Source organism: Triturus cristatus, chromosome 9, assembly GCF_964204655.1.
Source record: "Triturus cristatus chromosome 9, aTriCri1.1, whole genome shotgun sequence".
In the NCBI taxonomy this organism is placed as follows: Eukaryota; Metazoa; Chordata; class Amphibia; order Caudata; family Salamandridae; genus Triturus; species Triturus cristatus.
This window is the reverse complement of record NC_140592.1, coordinates 40746992-40765679: the sequence shown is the minus strand read 5'-3', so window position 1 is coordinate 40765679 and position 18688 is coordinate 40746992. Positions and strand designations below refer to the sequence as shown.

Genomic DNA, 18688 nt, shown 5'->3' with positions numbered 1-18688 from the left:
CCTAACCCAAGGGTATACTAGTGACCAGAGGGCTCTACGCGTAACCCACTGTGAACGTTAATCACTGTTGGTGCTGGGCCTAACCTGCAACATGTCACTGCACTCACCACCCCTCCCCCACAGCTCACTGGGCTACGCCTGACAAACACTGGTGAGATGTGATATCACCAAATGGTTTCATCAACAATCACATAAATAAATAGTCTCTTTTCCTAGGATTCTGCCATCAGTCCTCCTCACTCTTGTTATTGCTCTCTGTGATGTGGTTTGTGATTGTTAGTACATTTTGAGGCTGATGTTAATACCATTAATCTTTTGTTTTCAAAGACGTAACCAAGAATCACCATGGCGGCTCTGGCAGCACTCAGAAGATCTTGGCAAGTGCCCACACGTTGCTGGAAGCTCAGCAGCACCACTGCAAGGGCAGCAAACTGGTGAGTACCCTGCAAGCAGTGTGCTGAGACAAGAGCCAGTTAGAATGCTAGCCAACAGAGAACATTAAGTTATTACACTTCTGTATAAATCATTGGTACCACCTCACCTGGAGCATTCATTCTGTCCAGTTGTGGAGGTCATGGCAACAGAGGGATACAGAAAGAGAGTGCAGAAGAAAGCTACCAAAATGTGTCCGTATCTCCATCAGAAACCTTATGAAGAGGGATGAAAGGTCTTAAAGCTCCTGAAGAGAGGAGTGGAGTATGAGTTACGCTTAGCTATTTAAATGTAATGAGCAATAAAGAACCGACTGGAATGCGGCCATCAGCAACTGAGACTTTTGCAAGCATTCTACCCATCTTATTTGTATTTTCCAGGGCCTACTGTTACTCCTTGGCAGCTGGAGACATTGGAATTCATTACAGCCCAGGTTTCTTGTTAATGCTTGTTGCCCAGTGTGTCATTACTCTCCATTTCAACATTCATGTCTATTGGAGGCTTTATGTTTTATCTTTATTTGTATATTTATGAAGCATAAACCTAGTTATAAAGCACGATAGAGCTGTTGAGATTTGCAATGGAAGCTATTAGGAGAGCAGGTGCAACTTGCTGGAGTGACATGTAGTGACTCTACATATGATGTCCTTGGCTAGGGTCATGCCGATCTGTTTCTTTACAAACAATATGCCCTTTGAAGAGATGAGTTTTCAGTTTTGTCCAAAAGTGGAGAAAGAAAGGATCCAATTGAATCTGTGGTGAGAGTAAACTCCTGATTTTAAGTACGTACCAGACGATTGGTTGGTCGATAATCTCCTTTGTGATTTTTTTCTTTTCTTCGCCCTGTGATGTTGCTGCATTTGCTGTTCAGCTCACTGAATATCATGGTCAGTTTTCTTGCTATCAGAGTGTATTGGGTCTGTCTGTTGGGAATAGTGTGTGTTTTGGAGAACTGTATGTTAGACAATAAACATCAAGATATCCCTCTACCGTAAGAGAAATTACAGGAGAGTTATTGGTACATGCAACACATACACACCACCTCACTAGGAGGCAGGAAAAAGGAAAATAATAATTTTTATAAATAACCCATGCCCAACCTAATAGTGGCATGCTTCATCATCGGGTTCACCACGACCCCTAAAAATCAAGGTGGGTTCGACCATATTCCAGGGAGCTTTTTGTATATTACTATCAATGGGGACGTAACATGTAAATAAGCATTCCTCATCCACTCCAAAGGTATTTCTTTATTTATGGGGTGGATGGGAACGATACAAAATTACCTATAAAATGGGCAAAAAGGATACTATGGTCCTATGACCCTTTTAGCACCAACATGTTTCTTCCCTATACTACTGGCCGTTCAAGGTCCTGGGCATTTGTCGGGGAGGGTTTGTTTTTCTAGTCCTTCTGTGACTGTTTGGCTCTTACGTCAACGAGTTTTGGCCACCAAAGCAATTCTAAGGGGTCTTCTCAGGATAGATACAAAACAGCCTTGTTTAATCCACCTCTTTGTGCTCATTAGTTAAATGAAGATTGCTCTCTGGGGTGCAGTGATTAAGTATCTCTCAGGAACTGCTGTATCCCAAATTGCAAGAAACTCAGAGATCCTCGAGCTGAGGTTAACCCTGCTGGTTTGGCTTAGTTGATTTGTACATAGTTAGGGAACCTTATTGTTCCTAGATGAGTAACCTAAAGATCCACCGTAGGTTGGCATTCTGCGCCTCTTTGAAATGACTGATTTAATTTATATAGTATTGGCATGGCTGGTGCATAATTGTGCTGAGGAAAAGCTATCCGCTGAACAAAGTTCGATATCCTGTTCTAAGCTCAACTTTCTTTTAAATTTCTCACCGTTCAGTTAATTACACTATTGTTATTTTCCCCACAGGCAGCCATGTCGTGGTCATCGTCTCTCTCCTTCAGATGATGAGCTTTACCAAAAGACCACAATTACTATGCTCCAGAAGGAGTCTCCTGACATGATGTTCATTGATAGCTACAGCACTGAAGGCTTCGTCATCAATGGGGACAAGGTCATAGGCCCCTGTGTGATCTTCCCTAGGGTCATCCTTCAGTGGAACGTAAGCAAATTATACGTACATTTTGTGCAGCCTACGTACAGTCTTATCCTTGGAGCATGTTAACGGTCTGGAATCTTAGAACTGAAGACAATCTGGTCCTAAAGAGACAAGTGTGGGCTTGTATAAGTGTCTGGGGTAAAAAGTGGTCATGGGAAGAAAGGTGTAACAGCTAGAAAAGTGTACTAGTCGTTGTTTGTGTGCAGGAAACTCTGGGGACTGCTAAAACAGGAGGGTCTAAGGCCCAAATCAGCAAGCATTTAAGAAGTGATGTGATACCGGCTGCAATACTGGCTTCTCCCTGACCTTCTTCGACTCTTACATTCTCTCCAGGTCACTCTGCGCCCAGTCCACTCTAAAAGTTGTGTGGAGCGGGTTCAGGAGATTATTCTTCAAATGTGGCGGGTTCATGACTGCATCTCCTTTACATAGAGCGACCAAAACTCTCTTGGAGCATCTTAGGGAGCGGAGTAGATGCTGCAACCATCATCAAAAGATTGAGGTTCATAAACGCTACAGGAAAACATGTTTATAGATTTTTGATACATGTTGGTTTGCAAAGGATGTGGTGATGTAAAGCTTAATCTCTTTTTACGTGTCCGCTTATCAGACTACTGGGAACACATGGAACACGATCCAGTCCATATTCTGCATTTCTGTACTTCTCATCTAGGACAATTTACTCCTTGGCCTGGTAATTAATCCATTAATTAACAACCTTAATATCCCTTGGCTTAACCAGTCTTGCCCTCCTGGTAACACTGACATCAACAACATTTACACAGAAGTTCTTGCCATACGTCTGACCGGCAAGAACATCCAGGTCTGCCATTGCGCAGATGGCAAACAGGACTAGCTGAAGATCTCATGCAGTGGCAACAAGACTCACCCAATGGACTCACTCTCCATCGTTCGGGTTTGAATGCAAAGGGACTAACAGAAGCTGAACCCCCATAGTTTGTTCTAACAGAGAAGGTAAAGTATGTGAATGGCTCACAGCAGGGAACCTAGATTTATTCACCCCTCACCTCTTAAGTATAACCTAATTTATCAGATGTCTCATTGACAGCAGTCTCTGATTCCTAACCCGCTTTGAAAAGAATACTGAGACAGCCTAGCACCAGCTTGCCATCTGCGTACCACCTGTTAAGGTCAGACAGGCTGGCACCAGCTCACACATCTACGTACTGCCTTATAATGGTCAGACAGGTTGGCACCAGCTCACACATCTACATACCACCTTGTAAGGGTCAGACAGCCTGGACCAGCTCACACATCTACGTACTACCTTGAGTCAGACAGGCTGACAGCAGCTCACATATCTATGTACCACCTTGCAAAGGTCAGACAGGCTGACACCAGCTCACATACCTATGTTCCACCTTGTAAGGGGTCAGACAGACTGACAGCAGCTCACATATCTACGTACCACCTTGTAATGGTCAGACAGGATGACAGCAGCTCACACACGTACGTACGTACCACCATGTAAGGGTAAGACAGGCTGGCACCAGCTCCCACATCTACTTACCACCTTGTAAGGGTCAGACAGGCTGGCACCAGCTCAACCATCTGCATACCACCTTGTAAGGGTCAAACAGGCTGGCACCAGCTCACACACCTACGTACCACCTTGTAAGGGTCAGACAGCCTGGCAGCAGCTCACACACATACTTACCACCTTATTTGGAGTCAGACAGCCTGTCACCAGATCACACATCTATGTGCCAACCTGTAATGATCGAACCAGCTGGCAGCAGCTCACACTTCTACGTACCACCTTGTAAGGGTCAGACAGGCTGACACCAGCTCACACAACTATGTACCACTTTACAAGGGCCAGACAGGCTGGTAGCAGCCCACACAGTTACGTACCACCTTGTAAGGGTTAGACAGGCTGGCAGCAGCCCACACACTTACGTACCACCTTATAAGGGTCAGACAGGCTGGCAGCAGCTCACACTTCAAGTGTCACGCCCTGCCTTTTAGTATTCCACAATGGAATTGCAGTTCAATCCCTGTTATATCTCACCCATACAGTGGCAGCAGCCTCTTGCTCACTGTTATCCGAAGCATCACCTTGCACCACTGAAGAACATCCTCCACACAGCCATATAACTCATTGAAGTATTTGGAAAGTAGAACTGGATCATGCCCATGCTTCAGGAACTCCATTGGCTGTCCCTAATTATGCTCATCATCTTCAACACTTCATGCGCCATTGTTTAGGCTACGTCCCCCTAACTCACCGATTGCCGGCAGATCAGCTTAAGATCTCGTGCTGTGTTCAGCACATGCAGCTTTGACCCCACCAACTACAAACAAAGAAGACCAATAATAAAAGGTCTGAAGATGGGCTTCTTCTGTGAACCAGGGACCAGGAACTCCATCCTGACAAAGATTCAACAAACTCTTTCACTCCTCCACGCAGGGAGAAGATGAAGACCCACCTCTTCTGCCAACATCTTGAGAGCATCTGGCAGCATTGATTATATCTGCCACATGGACACGTGCCCCTTATCCATAAATGGCTGCACCCCTCCCCCTCTGCACAGCACTATGCTGCTTTACAACCAGGCTTGTCTGTCATAGAAACCACATCAAAGAACTGTAACACCCAATTAGAAACATATGGAAAAATCACCTACAGCTTGTGATGGATTCAGCTCTGACACTGCGAGACACTTGAGAGAATTACACATACAATTAACACAAAATGTGGAATATATTGAGAGTCGCTTCTTTGTTGCTGTCGGAAATGAGTCCGTCACAGCAATAGAGACCATATCTGAGTCGGCACAGTAGAAAAACCATCAGGTGCTTTCCCTGATGTATCAAAAAGATCTGGGTATTTTTTATTTCAATAAGGTTTTATTGGGTAATTTATAGTTTAACATCTGAGCAAGAACATAGAAACATAATAATAATGTTGAGCAGTCCTATAAGGATATAGATTTCCCCAATGCATAAACCTGGTCCTAGAATATTTTGATTAATTTATTTTCTAGTGCACCCCCATTAAGTTCATTTGAATTAAAACATAGGCCCAGATTTACAAACCTGTCACACAAACCAAAGTTGCTGCGCAGCGCTTGCGTAACAGGGAAAGAGCAGGAAAGCGCCATATCTACAGAGATATGGTTTTATCCTGCTCTCTCCTCAGCGCTGGCTCAGAATCATGCTGCCTAGCGCCACATATACACCCTTGCTCCATAGCGCAAAGGTTTCTGTGGGATCTGGCATAGGTTTTTTTTATACTGAAAGTGTAGCCTTCCAGTACAAAATACTATACTTGGACTCACTGTAAAACTTCTCCTACTCCCCTTTCCTCTCGGACCCTACACCTACCACTTGCGGAGTCCCACAGGGGTCCTCCCTCAGCCCTATGCTCTTCAACGTCTACATGGCTCCGCTCAACCCCATCGTCAGAACCTACGGACTCAACATTGTGTCATACGCAGACGACACCCAACTCATCCTCTCCCTATCCAATGAACCCAACACCGCCGGACACAACTTTCAAGAAGGCATGGAAGCTGTCGCCAAATGGATGAAAAACAGCTGCCTACAACTAAACACCAACAAAACGGAAGTACTCATCATGGGCCCAAAACCCGACGCCTGGAACGACACCTGGTGGCCCCCCGCCCTCGGAAGCCCACCCACCCCCACGGACCACGCACGCAACCTGGGAATCATCCTGGACTCAGAGCTCAAAATGCACTGCCAGATCAACCCCGTTTCGTTCTCCTGCTTCCACACCCTCCGCCTCCTACGTAAGACCTTCAAATGGATCCCCCTTGAACACAGAAAGACCGTCACTCACGCCCTAGTCACCAGCAGTCTCGACTACAGCAACGCACTCTATGCCAGAATAAACAAAAACCTCACCCGCAAGCTACAGAACATCCAAAACGCCACCGCAAGACTGGTCCTCAACCTGCCAAGACACTGCCACATCTCCCAGCACCTGCGCACACTCCACTGGCTCCCCATTGAAGCTAGAGTCACCTTCAAGATGCTAACCCACGCTCACAAGGCCCTCCACGACACCGGACCAGCATACCTGAACAGCTGACTCAAATTCCACGCACCGCAAAGGACCCTACGATCAGCCCAGCTCTCCTACGCCATGGTTCCCCGCATCAGAAAGACCAGATTGGGAGGCCGCTCCTTCTCCTTCTGCCTGGCCAGAGCCTGGAACGACTTTCCGCTCCACCTCAGACAGATAACATCGCTCCCCAGCTTCGCAAGAAACCTCAAAATCTGGCTGTTCAACAGACCCCCTCCTTGATGGACTGGAACTTGCGACCCACCGCCCAGCGCCTGGAGACCCTTACGGGTGAGTATTCGCGATTAACGAACACCTGATTGATTGATTGGTATGTGTGCGGTACAGTGCAGCTCACATGCAAAGTCATTAAGAAAAGAGAAATAAAATCATTTCTCTTATTTAACACCTACTTTCGAGTAGCGTTAGTTTTGTGTGCAAAATACGGTCTACTATTGTTAGTAGATGGGGTTCTGCATCACAAACCACGTGTGGTTACACAGGAACCACCCACGGAATGCCCCCCTCGATGCAGATTAATGCAGTGTGTTATGCTGGTTTACATGACCTTTTCGTACAAACCAACATACATACCAATTTGCATTGGTTAGTAGATCCTGAAAAGTATTTTGCGTCTGGTCTGTGTTATAAAAGTAACGCAAAACAGACACAAAATCTGGCCCATAATGTTATAAAGAAGGCCAATGCAGGGCTCAGTTAACTTAAAACAATTTTATGCTGAAATTAAGGTGAATCGCAAGAATAAATCAGATTATGACTATTTATATCGCACCACATGCATGCTTGTCTGGGTAATATTACAGGAGAGCCCGGACTACGTTACCAGTGTAACTTGTAAGACACAGATAGGCCAGACTTTTCTTTTGGTGTGATAGAGGACACCTTGGAGAGGCAACGCTCTGCTGTCAGTGGCAGAAGGTGAGACACATATAGGCCAGACTTTTCTTTTGGTGTGATAGAGGACGCCTTGGAGAGGCAACGCTCTGCTGTCAGTGGCAGAGGGTGAACCCACACAGGCCGGACTTTTCTTTTGGTGTGATAGAGGATGCCTTGGAGAGGCAACGCTATGCTGTCAGTGGCAGAGGGTGAGACCCACACAGGCCGGACTTTTCTTTTGGTGTGATAGAGGACGCCTTGGAGAGGCAACGCTCTGCTGTCAGTGGCAGAGGGTGGACACAGATAGGCCTGGTTCTGAAGTCAGGGTAACAAGAAACAGCCTGAAATCCAAGATCAGCACATTTATTGCAAAAGACTCCAGAGGTCAGACTTTGCAGTCAGTGTGGCTAGAGGGAGACAAAGATGGGCCATGATCTGCAATCACTGTTACCCAGGAAATACCTGGGTTCTAGGTTCTTGTGTAGTGTAACTGGTGCTCATGCAAAGTGCTCCAAGACCTTCGGTTTGAGCTCACACTATGCAAAACTGGAGAAAAAACGAGTTTAATCAGCACAACACACCAAAGCAAAGCTCTACTACCAGTGCAGGCGGGTAGACCCATAGAGGCCAAACTCTGTTGTCAGTGTGACAAGCAGGAGACAGAGACCAGCTTGTTAGTCCATGTAACCTGGACGACCCAAGCTGTGTGGTCATAGTGACATTAGTGGTCCATAGAGGCCATGCTCTTCTGTTAATGCAACTGGTTGGAGACGGGGGAAATGCCAGGCTCTATGACCAGTGCAGCTTGGTCGACTCAAGACATTCTTGGCCCTGTGGTTATTAGAGCAGAGAGAAATAGGCCTCAGTAACCATGCTTTCTTCAATGAATGAAGGTGTATTTTACTCTTGAAAGTTTTAGAAAGTTTCAAGTGAAGAGTAAAATACAATTACTTACAACCTACTTCATGAATTAAGACCCTAAAAAAGCACACATTTTAGTCAGTGTGACACAGGTACTTTGGGAGAGATGAAGCTGAGCAGCCGTACAGCAAACAAAAACAGTGTTTAGGGAGTGCCAGACGCTTCACCTACTCTACCAATACTTTGCCACACCTTGAAGACCATTTGCAGCATCTGGCATTCTTCTGTTTCTTCTTCAATTCCCCCCGTTGCACGTACATTCGTCCATTATTCATTAAACCTGCATATTATTTCTCATTTTCATATAGCGCAACTCAATGAAGGTGGTCTCAGTGAGTTGTGTGTTCCTGAATAGTGTTTGAAATGTTTGACTGCACTCTTTCTTGTAGATTAGTACACACGTGCACACTGTTGAGTGGTTGTCAGCTTAGATGATTGCTTCTATTGTGGATTTGTAGTCTTAACAATTTCCGCAACTCATTAAAGAGCCTTCACTGATGCTGTCTCCTCTCTCTGCAGGTTGGGTCTTACAAAGATATCTCGGAGGAAAGCCTGGCCATGTTCCACATGCTGGAGCCCAGGATAGGTACGTATACAGAGGTGCTCAGTATGGTATTTATAGTCCTACTTCATGAATTGTGGCATCCGACTCCACACTTAGTGTAACTTTGAAGTGACACGATCAAGTGCAGTACCTGAACCTCCCAGGGGCACAAGTGCTGTGAAAATTTCTGAAGAAGAATGGGGAGCGAGAGCTACGGCAGGCCTGCAGTGAGTAGATTAAAAGGGGAACTACAGATAAAGGTTTATTTTTCCTTCAGGTTTTTTTTGGTTCCTTAATATCTATTTTTATGTATGTAGTCTTGGATAATGCAGAATCCCTGAAGCTTTGAAATAGGTTTTTATTCTTATATCGAAATAAATCACCCTATGCTCTACACAATCCAAACCTCTGTCCCTCCAGAAAACACATTTTCGAAACATATTTCCTTGGATGATTTCTTAACATCTCGTGTTTCCCCGTTTTGGCTTTTTATTTTAGTAGCTAGCTGCAAAACGGATCTACTACTATTCGACTTCCCTTGTCCTTCTTTGATGTACACACCTCCAGGTAGGCCTCTCATTCTCTGTGGTTGAGGAAACCAGCTCTGGATCGGATGCACCACAGGATTTACATTTTCTGAGCATTGTCATCCTACTCCTCTGAACGAACTGTAGTATTCAACGTACAGACTGTACGGTTGACTCTATAATCTGTCTGTGCTTACGTTTCTGTAGACCCACACACCTCACTCTGTTCTGCTCTCTCCTCCCCCACTGAATTGTAATGCATTTGTAAATAAATGGGGCCTTTGCCATTTACATGTTATTTCTTCCCCCTACTTCGTTATATGCATTTTATGTTTGGATTCTTTCAGTTTCATTTTTTCCCCAATCTCTTTATAGACCACAAAACCCCATGGGACTCATATTTGTGCATATAATATGTACATTCCATTGTTTGATTTTGCATTTGATATCTCTGCCTTAATATTCTTTCTGTACAATGTGTCTATTTTGTATATTTCCTAATTGTCTTTGTAAAGCACCCTGACACTTTGGTCTGTTTTGCGCTTAACACAACCTAAAAATAGATAGATAGGAAGATAGATAAATAGCTATTCACCCCACACAAACTCTTCTTGAGTAGCCAAGTTTTACCTCACTGTGAAGGCACAATTGCTGCTCAGTCTCCTCAAATTACCAGAGGAGTTATTGCAAGTCCCCAGTAATACCCTGTCAGGTGTGCTACAAGGCTAACCCTTGTCTTCCTTTCTGACACAACCTGAACTAACAAACACCACCCAATGCAACATTCTTGGCTGAATTGCCACACCAAGCAAAGACGCACATTACAGCCCAAGAAAACCTATCATCAGGCTTACTACACCTAGCAATTAATCAAAGATGGGAATTAGAGGGTGTAAGCGGTCCATCACATATCACCCCAAAAACAAAACTCATTTCATTAGCCAGCAGGCCCCTCCGAATAGCCCCCTTCGGAGAGGCCCGCTGGGTATTGCGCCATCCAACCAGCATGGAGCACGAACCGATGATAAAGCATGTCACCTTGGTGGATGAGGGTCCGTGCATCCTAAAAGGGATACTCCTTGCAGTATAGGAAGAACATCCACAAGACTTGGTTTCTTGGGTCCCCCCCTCCACCCCAATGTGGACAGGGTTAACCTGACAGGACGTCACATTATTTTGCAATTACTAAACCTAGCATTTTACAGTAAAGTGACTGTGCTCAGTAGTTATACAAGTCAGAACTACTCGAAAGACAGGGTGGTGAGGACCAGAGGAAATAATACCTTTTCTTCGAAAAGTATAAAAAGAGCTGCACTGAGGAGCTGTCAAGTTTCTTCTTCGAAGACCTGTCACACACCAATCTCAGCACATGTCCCTCATCAGCAGATCCTACCTTATAACCAAATCTCCCCAAATTTTTGTCTTTGCATCCTCACTGTGCAGTTTGTAGATTTCTTGTAACTCCAGGCCCTGAAAGCACCAGCATCCTGGCTACCTTTCACCATACAACCAGTTCCATCAGCAGGCAGTCTTGTAGGTAACCACCTAGTCCCAACCTCCCCTGTTCCAGTAGTTAGAAGAACAGTTTCCTCAGTTAAACAAGTTTCAACTTTGTTTGCAGAAATTTGTAATATAACACAACTTGTCTATTTGTAAAGTGCACATTCACCCTTTACTGCGAAATAACAGATTTGTATTGTCACACAACTCAGAGGTACTCACTTTCAGCTTTGGAATGATGAAGGGCTAACACGACCCCTTGGATTGAACCTTTTACCATGAAGTCAAACTCTCATTCCTGGAGTGGCTACATTAGTTAATGAGCACCCAGACCCGGCATTATAGGCCAAAATATCTTTTTAATTACGGTCTGGCACTCCAGCATGTCGGATAATCAGCCATTTTATAGACAGATCATCGTGGGTTGGCTGCGAAGCACTGAGACACACAACTGAATCGTCCTACACCCAACCAACAATACTAAAGTCAGGAAATTGCCACCTAACCTTACTCTGTCCTATCTCTAACCGAGGTTCAAGCATCCAGCTACTTTGTCTCCCAGCTTAAATGTCAGAGCTCAACCAGGCCTGATGTCAGCCGCTGTGGTGCCATCACCCACTTGGATGGTTGGTAGACTCTTTTGGTGATCCCAATATGCTGCCCACTTATGTACCTCTTTTCAAACAGCCCGGTGGGTAGACCAGGCCTCTGAGGTGTCCATCTGCTAGTGTCTCAGAAAAAATTGTATTCACCTGAGTTGCCAAGATGTCTGTTGGCTAATGTATGCTTGGACCTCCATTCCTGGAGCCTCTCTCACTCTGGTGGTAGAGGCTCTCTCTTCCAGGCAGGGTAGATACTAGCTGAGCTTCTCAATCTGTGCACTCTTGCGGAACTGACTCATGTTCCTCAATATTCTCCAAAAAGGTATACCTCAGGCACTCCCCTTCACCCAGCCAATCCCATTCATCGATCACACATGCTGACATCGAGGTCCTTTCATGCAGACCCCAGGCCTTCTGCTCCCCTGGCACACTCCCAGCCAATCACAGTAAGGCCGTCTGAAAGAGCTATCCGGCACTTCCACTTAGGTACTTTACACTAATCACTCTACCAATCACATTTACTCTGACATTCTGAAAGCCGTTGCATGCCACGCAGCTTCTCCCTCACCCTCCTACTGCCAAGGGAAGCCCACTGATATCCCACCATTTGTAGGCCCTGTCACAGTACTGACCGCTATGGAGCCAGGCTCATAGGTGGCTCCCACCTTCTAATTCAGACTCTTGCTTCTGACCTGACATAGCGTGTGTTCATCCATTCATTGACCTTGGAAGAAGCAGGGTGTGTGACTTTGAGGTCTGAGGGACAATCTGTCAGCCCAGGTAATGAGAGTTGGTGAATATTGGGCGCTGCCTCCTCTGATGGCTATTTTGGGACACCAGCATAAGTAACTGTGCTAAAATAACAGGTTTTGCTTGTAGGTGTGGCCAGTATGTAGCCTTTTCCTTAACATTCCAACATTTGCCTCTGCTTTTTGTCCCTGTCACTTTAGAGATCCTGGTTCTTGGAACTGGTGACAAAGTTCAGCGTCTTGACCCTGCTATCCTCAAGTTCATGAGACAGAAAGGAGTAGCTGTGGAGGTGCAGGACACGGTGAGAGCATAAACCCATCTCAACTTAAAACTTTATTTGAAAGATTTTTAGAGTGGACTTTCTAAATGTACCTTTATAAAACAAGCACATGCAATGCAATAGGTCTCGCATTAACGGGAGTTTGAGCTATTGGCATTGTAAATAACAATGCCTTTTTTAATGAATTGATTTTAAAACAGATAAATAAAAGGCATTGTCATTTACAAAGCCTAGAGCTTAAACTTTCGCAAACTCAGACCTATTGCATTGCAAATGCGTTTTGCGCCAGTGCTATAAAACATTTTTTAAAGCGTTAGGAGAGAGCGGGTCCTGCCTGCTGTTGAAGGCAGGACAAAGCTATTTGAGAAAATAGTGCTTGGTGGCTGTAATTAAAGCGTACCGAGCAAGAACACAATTAAAAGGGAATGTCGCCATGGGAGGTTACAAAATAAGACAAGGCGGTACTAAGGAGGGACTACTAAGACTATAGACCAATGAATAGCCACAGTTTACAGTGGACAATGACACAAGCCAATGAAAAATAGGGGCGGAGAGTGGGTGGAGCTTCAAGTTCCTACCTGAACACAGCATGCTTCGCTGAACATCGCATGCGCTGCCCAGGCTCTACCTAAAAAGGGACACTTGCACTCCAATATGCTCGCAAAGGCACAGTTTGTTCAGCCCTCTGTGGCTACGTGTTTTTGTCAGTCATGCCCACACAGCACAAATCCCACTTATTACACAGCATAAGGCATAAAAGTGGCCTTATGTACTTATTTATTCATTTTGTAGTGTGCTACACTTGTCTCTACTAGATCTCTTCACAGTGTTCCGATAAGAGGGAGTCAGTCTCATGGTGGTTCGCACTAGGCAGTAGTCAGGGCATGGTCGCTTGTTCCAAATTTCTATAGTCAAGCACCAGCAATAGGAACCCCTGCAGCGCTCTGACGTCCGAAGCGAGACGTGATGTTGTCTTCAGAAGTATGCTGACAAAGACTGTATTTGTGAATAAAAAGTCTCCTTGACTATGTTGTTTTGCATTGTTCTTTTCAACTGCGGTAATCTGGCCAATTAGTTCAAGTACCCGTGGTCCTTCGATATATACTTTAGTTTATCAGTTTAACGCTGCTGGACCAGAGATTTTGGCCGGGACTGTTTGGGTGAGGAAAAGGCAGAAAGTATTTTCTGGAATATTTAAAATCTTTCCTTCCCAAGGGGGTATAGAAGATGAGAAGTACTTTTAATTGCATTCTTTGTTCCATTGCCATCCAGCTGAGTTCTTTCAGAGGCAGTGAGATATGAGCTGGAAGTTCATAAAGTTTTACAAAGTCCAGCCGGCGGATTCTATATGATATGGAGGTACAGAAACCTACTTTGAGGAACCATGACGGACTATATTAGAATAGTCTAGCTGTTACACAACTAATGCTCTTTATGTATAACCCAGAGATTCATCTGTAGTAGCAGGAGGACACTTGAATGTATCGTGAGCTAGAAGTTATTGGTTTGTCCTACACCTGTGTTTTGCTAAAGGAGACCTCCAAGTCGAACCAGACCCTCCAATGCAGTGTGCCTAGTGTGCAGCACGTTCAGAGATGCAGATGTATCTTTAAGTACCCCCATCTTGGTGTCCTTTTCTCTCCCACAGTCCATTTCGTGTGTCAGAAATACACCTTCTGTGAGTGATGCTGCCATGACAGAGTTGTGGCACTTTCACTCCAACCTGCTCTTGCATGTATCGAGTTCTTGTTTAATCTGTTTGGCTGCATTTAGGTTTTTAAAAGGGGAGTCCAGTGTGAACAAAATCGAACACAAAGCTGGAGAACATCAAGACAAGAGGGTGAAACGGCATAAAAGTCGAAACATTTTTAAAAAAACCTCACATAAACAGCAATTTGTGAGATCATTCGATGCAGTGTGTATCTTTGTGAGCCAATACAGCTGCAGTTCACGTGAGTCATTAGTACTTTCAGAGGGACATAACATATCATATAGTCTAGACATATGTAAAACATCTGGCTCACAGGAGTGACCTCAGACACCTATATGGTCTCTCTACATAGGTGTCTTAAAGTGTATCCAAGTTGTTTTTTATTCCTTTATGCATTTGGTTATTTACCATGGCTGATGGGTTTCTCCACTGCATCAATGTTCCACACTTTTGTTTAAAATGTGAACAATGATGCAGGGAACTGTAGTTTCCAGGTAAAGGATAGCACCGGATGTGTAATTAGTTTACCTCTTAGAGTAGTGAGTGAATAACCTATCTGCCCTATGGTCGCCCAGTAACAATAGAGTGAGGATGAGTGGAAGATCCACCCTTCTAATAGACATGATGTGAGCTAGAATTTCTTTCAAATAAGACAATGTTTTTTTTATAGATTTTAATTATGTGTTTAAAAAGAACATACAAGTTGTTCATGCACATGTGGTTCGGCATTACACAGTAAAAGCATTTTGTTAATCACTTAGCATCAAACATATATTAGTGCCCGTTTGTCCCCCAACTGCATTTGCCTGCATACTATATAAGCACATTCCAGATTGATTCGCTCATGTATTGTCCTGCCGCTATGATCAAATATTAACAATCCACAGTTCCAGTGATTTCCAATCAGACTGAATGTAAACGCAGAACTACCACATATGGAATTACTTGCAACATAGGTCAGAGCCACCAAACAGCACCTTTAGTCTGGATGGAGTAAAATACCATCTAGTAATAATTTGTCAGTGTTTTCTTAATGTTGAGTACTTATGGACACCTTAGCAGCTATAGACCATATGTTGGAGCACATTTCATCAGACATAGGCTTCAATGTTGAAAGTAGGTATTGTTCTAAGGTTCAGGAGGTGTGAATGAGTCAAGTGTGGCCCTTTACAATTTTGCAAGTGTGGGGGAGAAAAGCATCAATTTTTAAGGTGTGAGAAAGGGTTGACATGCTGTGAATGGGAAATCCCACACCAAAAACCTCTAAATTTCTATCCCCACTTTTACTTCTGAGCGAGAATGCAATATGCAGGTAATCGGACTTTAAGCACACTTCTCAACAAGACAGCAATTTGTTTGATGGGCCAGTAACAGCATTTCTCAGCAGAGCGGGAAAACATACAGCAATGATATATCCCTGTAATACAGCAATACATTTGATAGGGCAGCCCCATACTTTTCCGCTGGACTCCAACATATTAAATGGGGCCATGGACAGGAAGAAATTACAAAGTAAAAGAAGTACCCAGTCTGCATCCGTGTTTTCACATTTCAAAGCCACAATATTCATGAAGCTAGTTAATGACTTATTACAATGTTCGACTCAATGATGTGAGCAATTTCTGAATGACATCCTCAAAGATGAATGGATTGCATATGTATGTGGTTATATTTGTGATTTTGCTAAATAAAAATTGGAATACAGTTTTTCACCTGTCTTAAAGCATGGCCCTCACACAGTCACATGTTTGCACAAAGAAATGAATGAGAGTAAACCCCATTAAAAAATGCTGTGAGCTTTGTAGTACACGCTTAAAATATCTGGAAACGAGCCCGGCACTGGTGCGCGCGCTTGGCCCGCCGCTGCACACGAAAAACAGATGGCACGCTGCGCGTAACCGCAAGCCATAGGCCGTGGGTGGCTACAATTATTGGCAAAGATGGGACATGCACCCGCCTTTGTCCAATTGCGTGCTGCCTCCGTATGCAAAGACCAATAGAAAGAAAGCAACAACAAAAATAAACACACACACTAGCGTGTGAAAAGTACAGATTGATTCCAAGAGGTCGCGTTCCTAGAGCAGCGCATGCCCGCTGAGCTAGGCTCGACCTAAAAAGGGTCACAAAGACAGAAAGAAAGTTCAGAAAGACGAGGGTACCTGATGCAGTGGAGAAAGAGAGTGCACACCACTTGCCTGCACATATCAATTATACACTCTTTTCTATATGGATTGTATCATTAGTTCCACTGCAGCATTTTGGGAACAGGTCATGTTTTGAAGATCATAGGTTCTTCCATGTGCATATTGCTTGAGCCCACAGCATGGGTGGTGCAAATCAAAATTAGATCGATGGTGTCTCAGACTGCACCACTGGTGCACGGAGTGCTGCTGTGTTTTTTTTTTTAATGTATCTAAGTTCCGTGCACATTTTATAATTTCTGTTTATTTTTTACTTCAGAACTTACAGACACGTGGGAGCACATTTACTTAAGTTTTGCGTAGGCGCTCGTGTGACACAAACAGTAGTGACTATTTACTCATTATTGTGCACAGCAGCTAACTGTATTGTCACGCGAGTGCCAGCACACATTTTAGCAAATAAGGGCCTTGGTCCTCCAGTTAAATCAGTTATTGAAAGCAGCAGCCGCAAACTCAACTGTCTCCTTAAGATGTGTTGTAAAATGCTATAAAACAACAAAATATAACTTAACAGGGTTATTGCCCTGTGTAAAAAGATCAGCTTGGCAGAGCCTTCATTGTATGTCCAGGAAGTCCAGCTTCAGAATGCGGGGCTTCCTTGCATGACGTTTTATTGCTTGTTTATATAAAACGAGCTCCCATTGTGGGTTAGAAGTGAGGATAATGCCGATTCTAAGCACACCACATCCTTGCATTTCATACCAGGAAGCTCCTGCTTCTGGACCCACACCCCTGCTTGAAACAATGGCAGCCTCCACATCCAGCTGCTGGGTCTTTTCCCATCTGTGGGCATCCAGAGGCTCCAGGACGTTGTCCAAGTGAATTAAGCAATGGAGTCAGATTCACGCACAATCAGGTGGCTTCAGGTTCTTAAGACAGGAGAAGGGAGCTCCTAAGATATGTGTTGGCCCTCATGTCACGTATGCAGTCAAACTACTGCCATGGGGCTGCTAATATAGGAGTTGACGGTTCTTGCCTTAGTATGAAATGTTGATTACAGTGTGTGAAGACCATGGCAGTTAACAGCAGGATAGAGGCTCCTCTCAATGGAGTGAGACTTGCACTGGGATGGCTAAAATGATCAAACCTTGGCTGTGCATGAGTAGAATATTATGTCAAGCCGGTGTCTTTTTTTTTAATGCTGAGATGGTGCATGATTGCGAATCCTAAACATTGGAAATTGCTCATGTTGTGCGCTTTCTTCCAACAGCCCAACGCCTGTGCAACATTCAACTTCTTGACCAGTGAGAGGCGGCTTGCAGCTGCTGGCCTTATCCCTCCACTTTACGTAGAGAAAGATGTTGTGTAAACTCACCTACACTTAATAATCTGAGAACAAATGAACCCACCAGGCCTGGAGAACAGACAGAGAATAATCTGCCTTCACTACCATCATTGGAACCACTGTCCACGGGTGCTTACTCTACACAGGAAACGCAAGATACTCCTAATCTTAATTCACTGGAGAAAATCTACCATATTCCATGTTCACCAACTGCTGTTTTACTTTTAATTACAATGCATATACACAACCCAGGAAAGGTGTGTAGGCAATGTTCTGACTTATTTTGACACAGAAACGATAGCCCGACCCTTACCTGGCTATAGGACTGATATTCATGGATATAGTTTGCTGACTTTTAAACTCTGCTGAAAGAGAAACTCATTAATCCAAAGCAAAAAATAAAAATGGTTCGTTTTTGTCATTTAAAGGGTCTTGAATCAACTTTTTTCAGCTTCATTCCATGTAATATCGAGATCTTCTTTCATATCGTCCTTTTTTTTCTTGGCATAGAGTTAATATTTATTTGTTTTTATTTCCACCATTTTGATTTTGTTTTATAAGTGGACATTCAGAACATGAAACACCAGTAGATTCCGCAGTTTGAATTTATACTTACTACGTTTCCTTCCGTCTGCTGATGGCAACAAAAATCCATGACCAAACTTAACTGGGCGAAGGGGTGGGGGAGGAATTATTGAATACCGAATATTCATCTACCACTCCACAAGAGGCGTAATGCATCCCTCTACCGTTTCAGAGAAGTAACGTAGTACTGCATTCAGGATGAGCTTTGATTGGAATCTCCTCATCCTGGCTATTAATACTGGTGCAGCCATCCCTAACTGCGCTAATACTTCTAGTAGGCCAAAGACGATCAATTTTACCATTCCACTGGATCCTACT

At 44.2% G+C, this 18688-nt stretch overlaps 1 protein-coding gene across 1 annotated transcript in view; it reads left to right on the top strand.

Moving 5' to 3' along the window:
• NDUFAF3 (NADH:ubiquinone oxidoreductase complex assembly factor 3) overlaps positions 1–18212 on the top strand; it is a 29377-nt gene extending 11165 nt beyond the window's left edge. Inside the window, exons 2-6 of the mRNA XM_085624346.1 lie at positions 328–434; positions 2327–2519; positions 8905–8971; positions 12509–12609; positions 17711–18212. Coding sequence (XP_085480472.1) covers positions 346–434; positions 2327–2519; positions 8905–8971; positions 12509–12609; positions 17711–17809 — 549 coding nt within the window. The 5' untranslated portion in view covers positions 328–345 and the 3' untranslated portion in view covers positions 17810–18212. The remainder of the gene's footprint in view (positions 1–327; positions 435–2326; positions 2520–8904; positions 8972–12508; positions 12610–17710) is intronic.
• Positions 18213–18688: the final 476 nt, after the last annotated feature.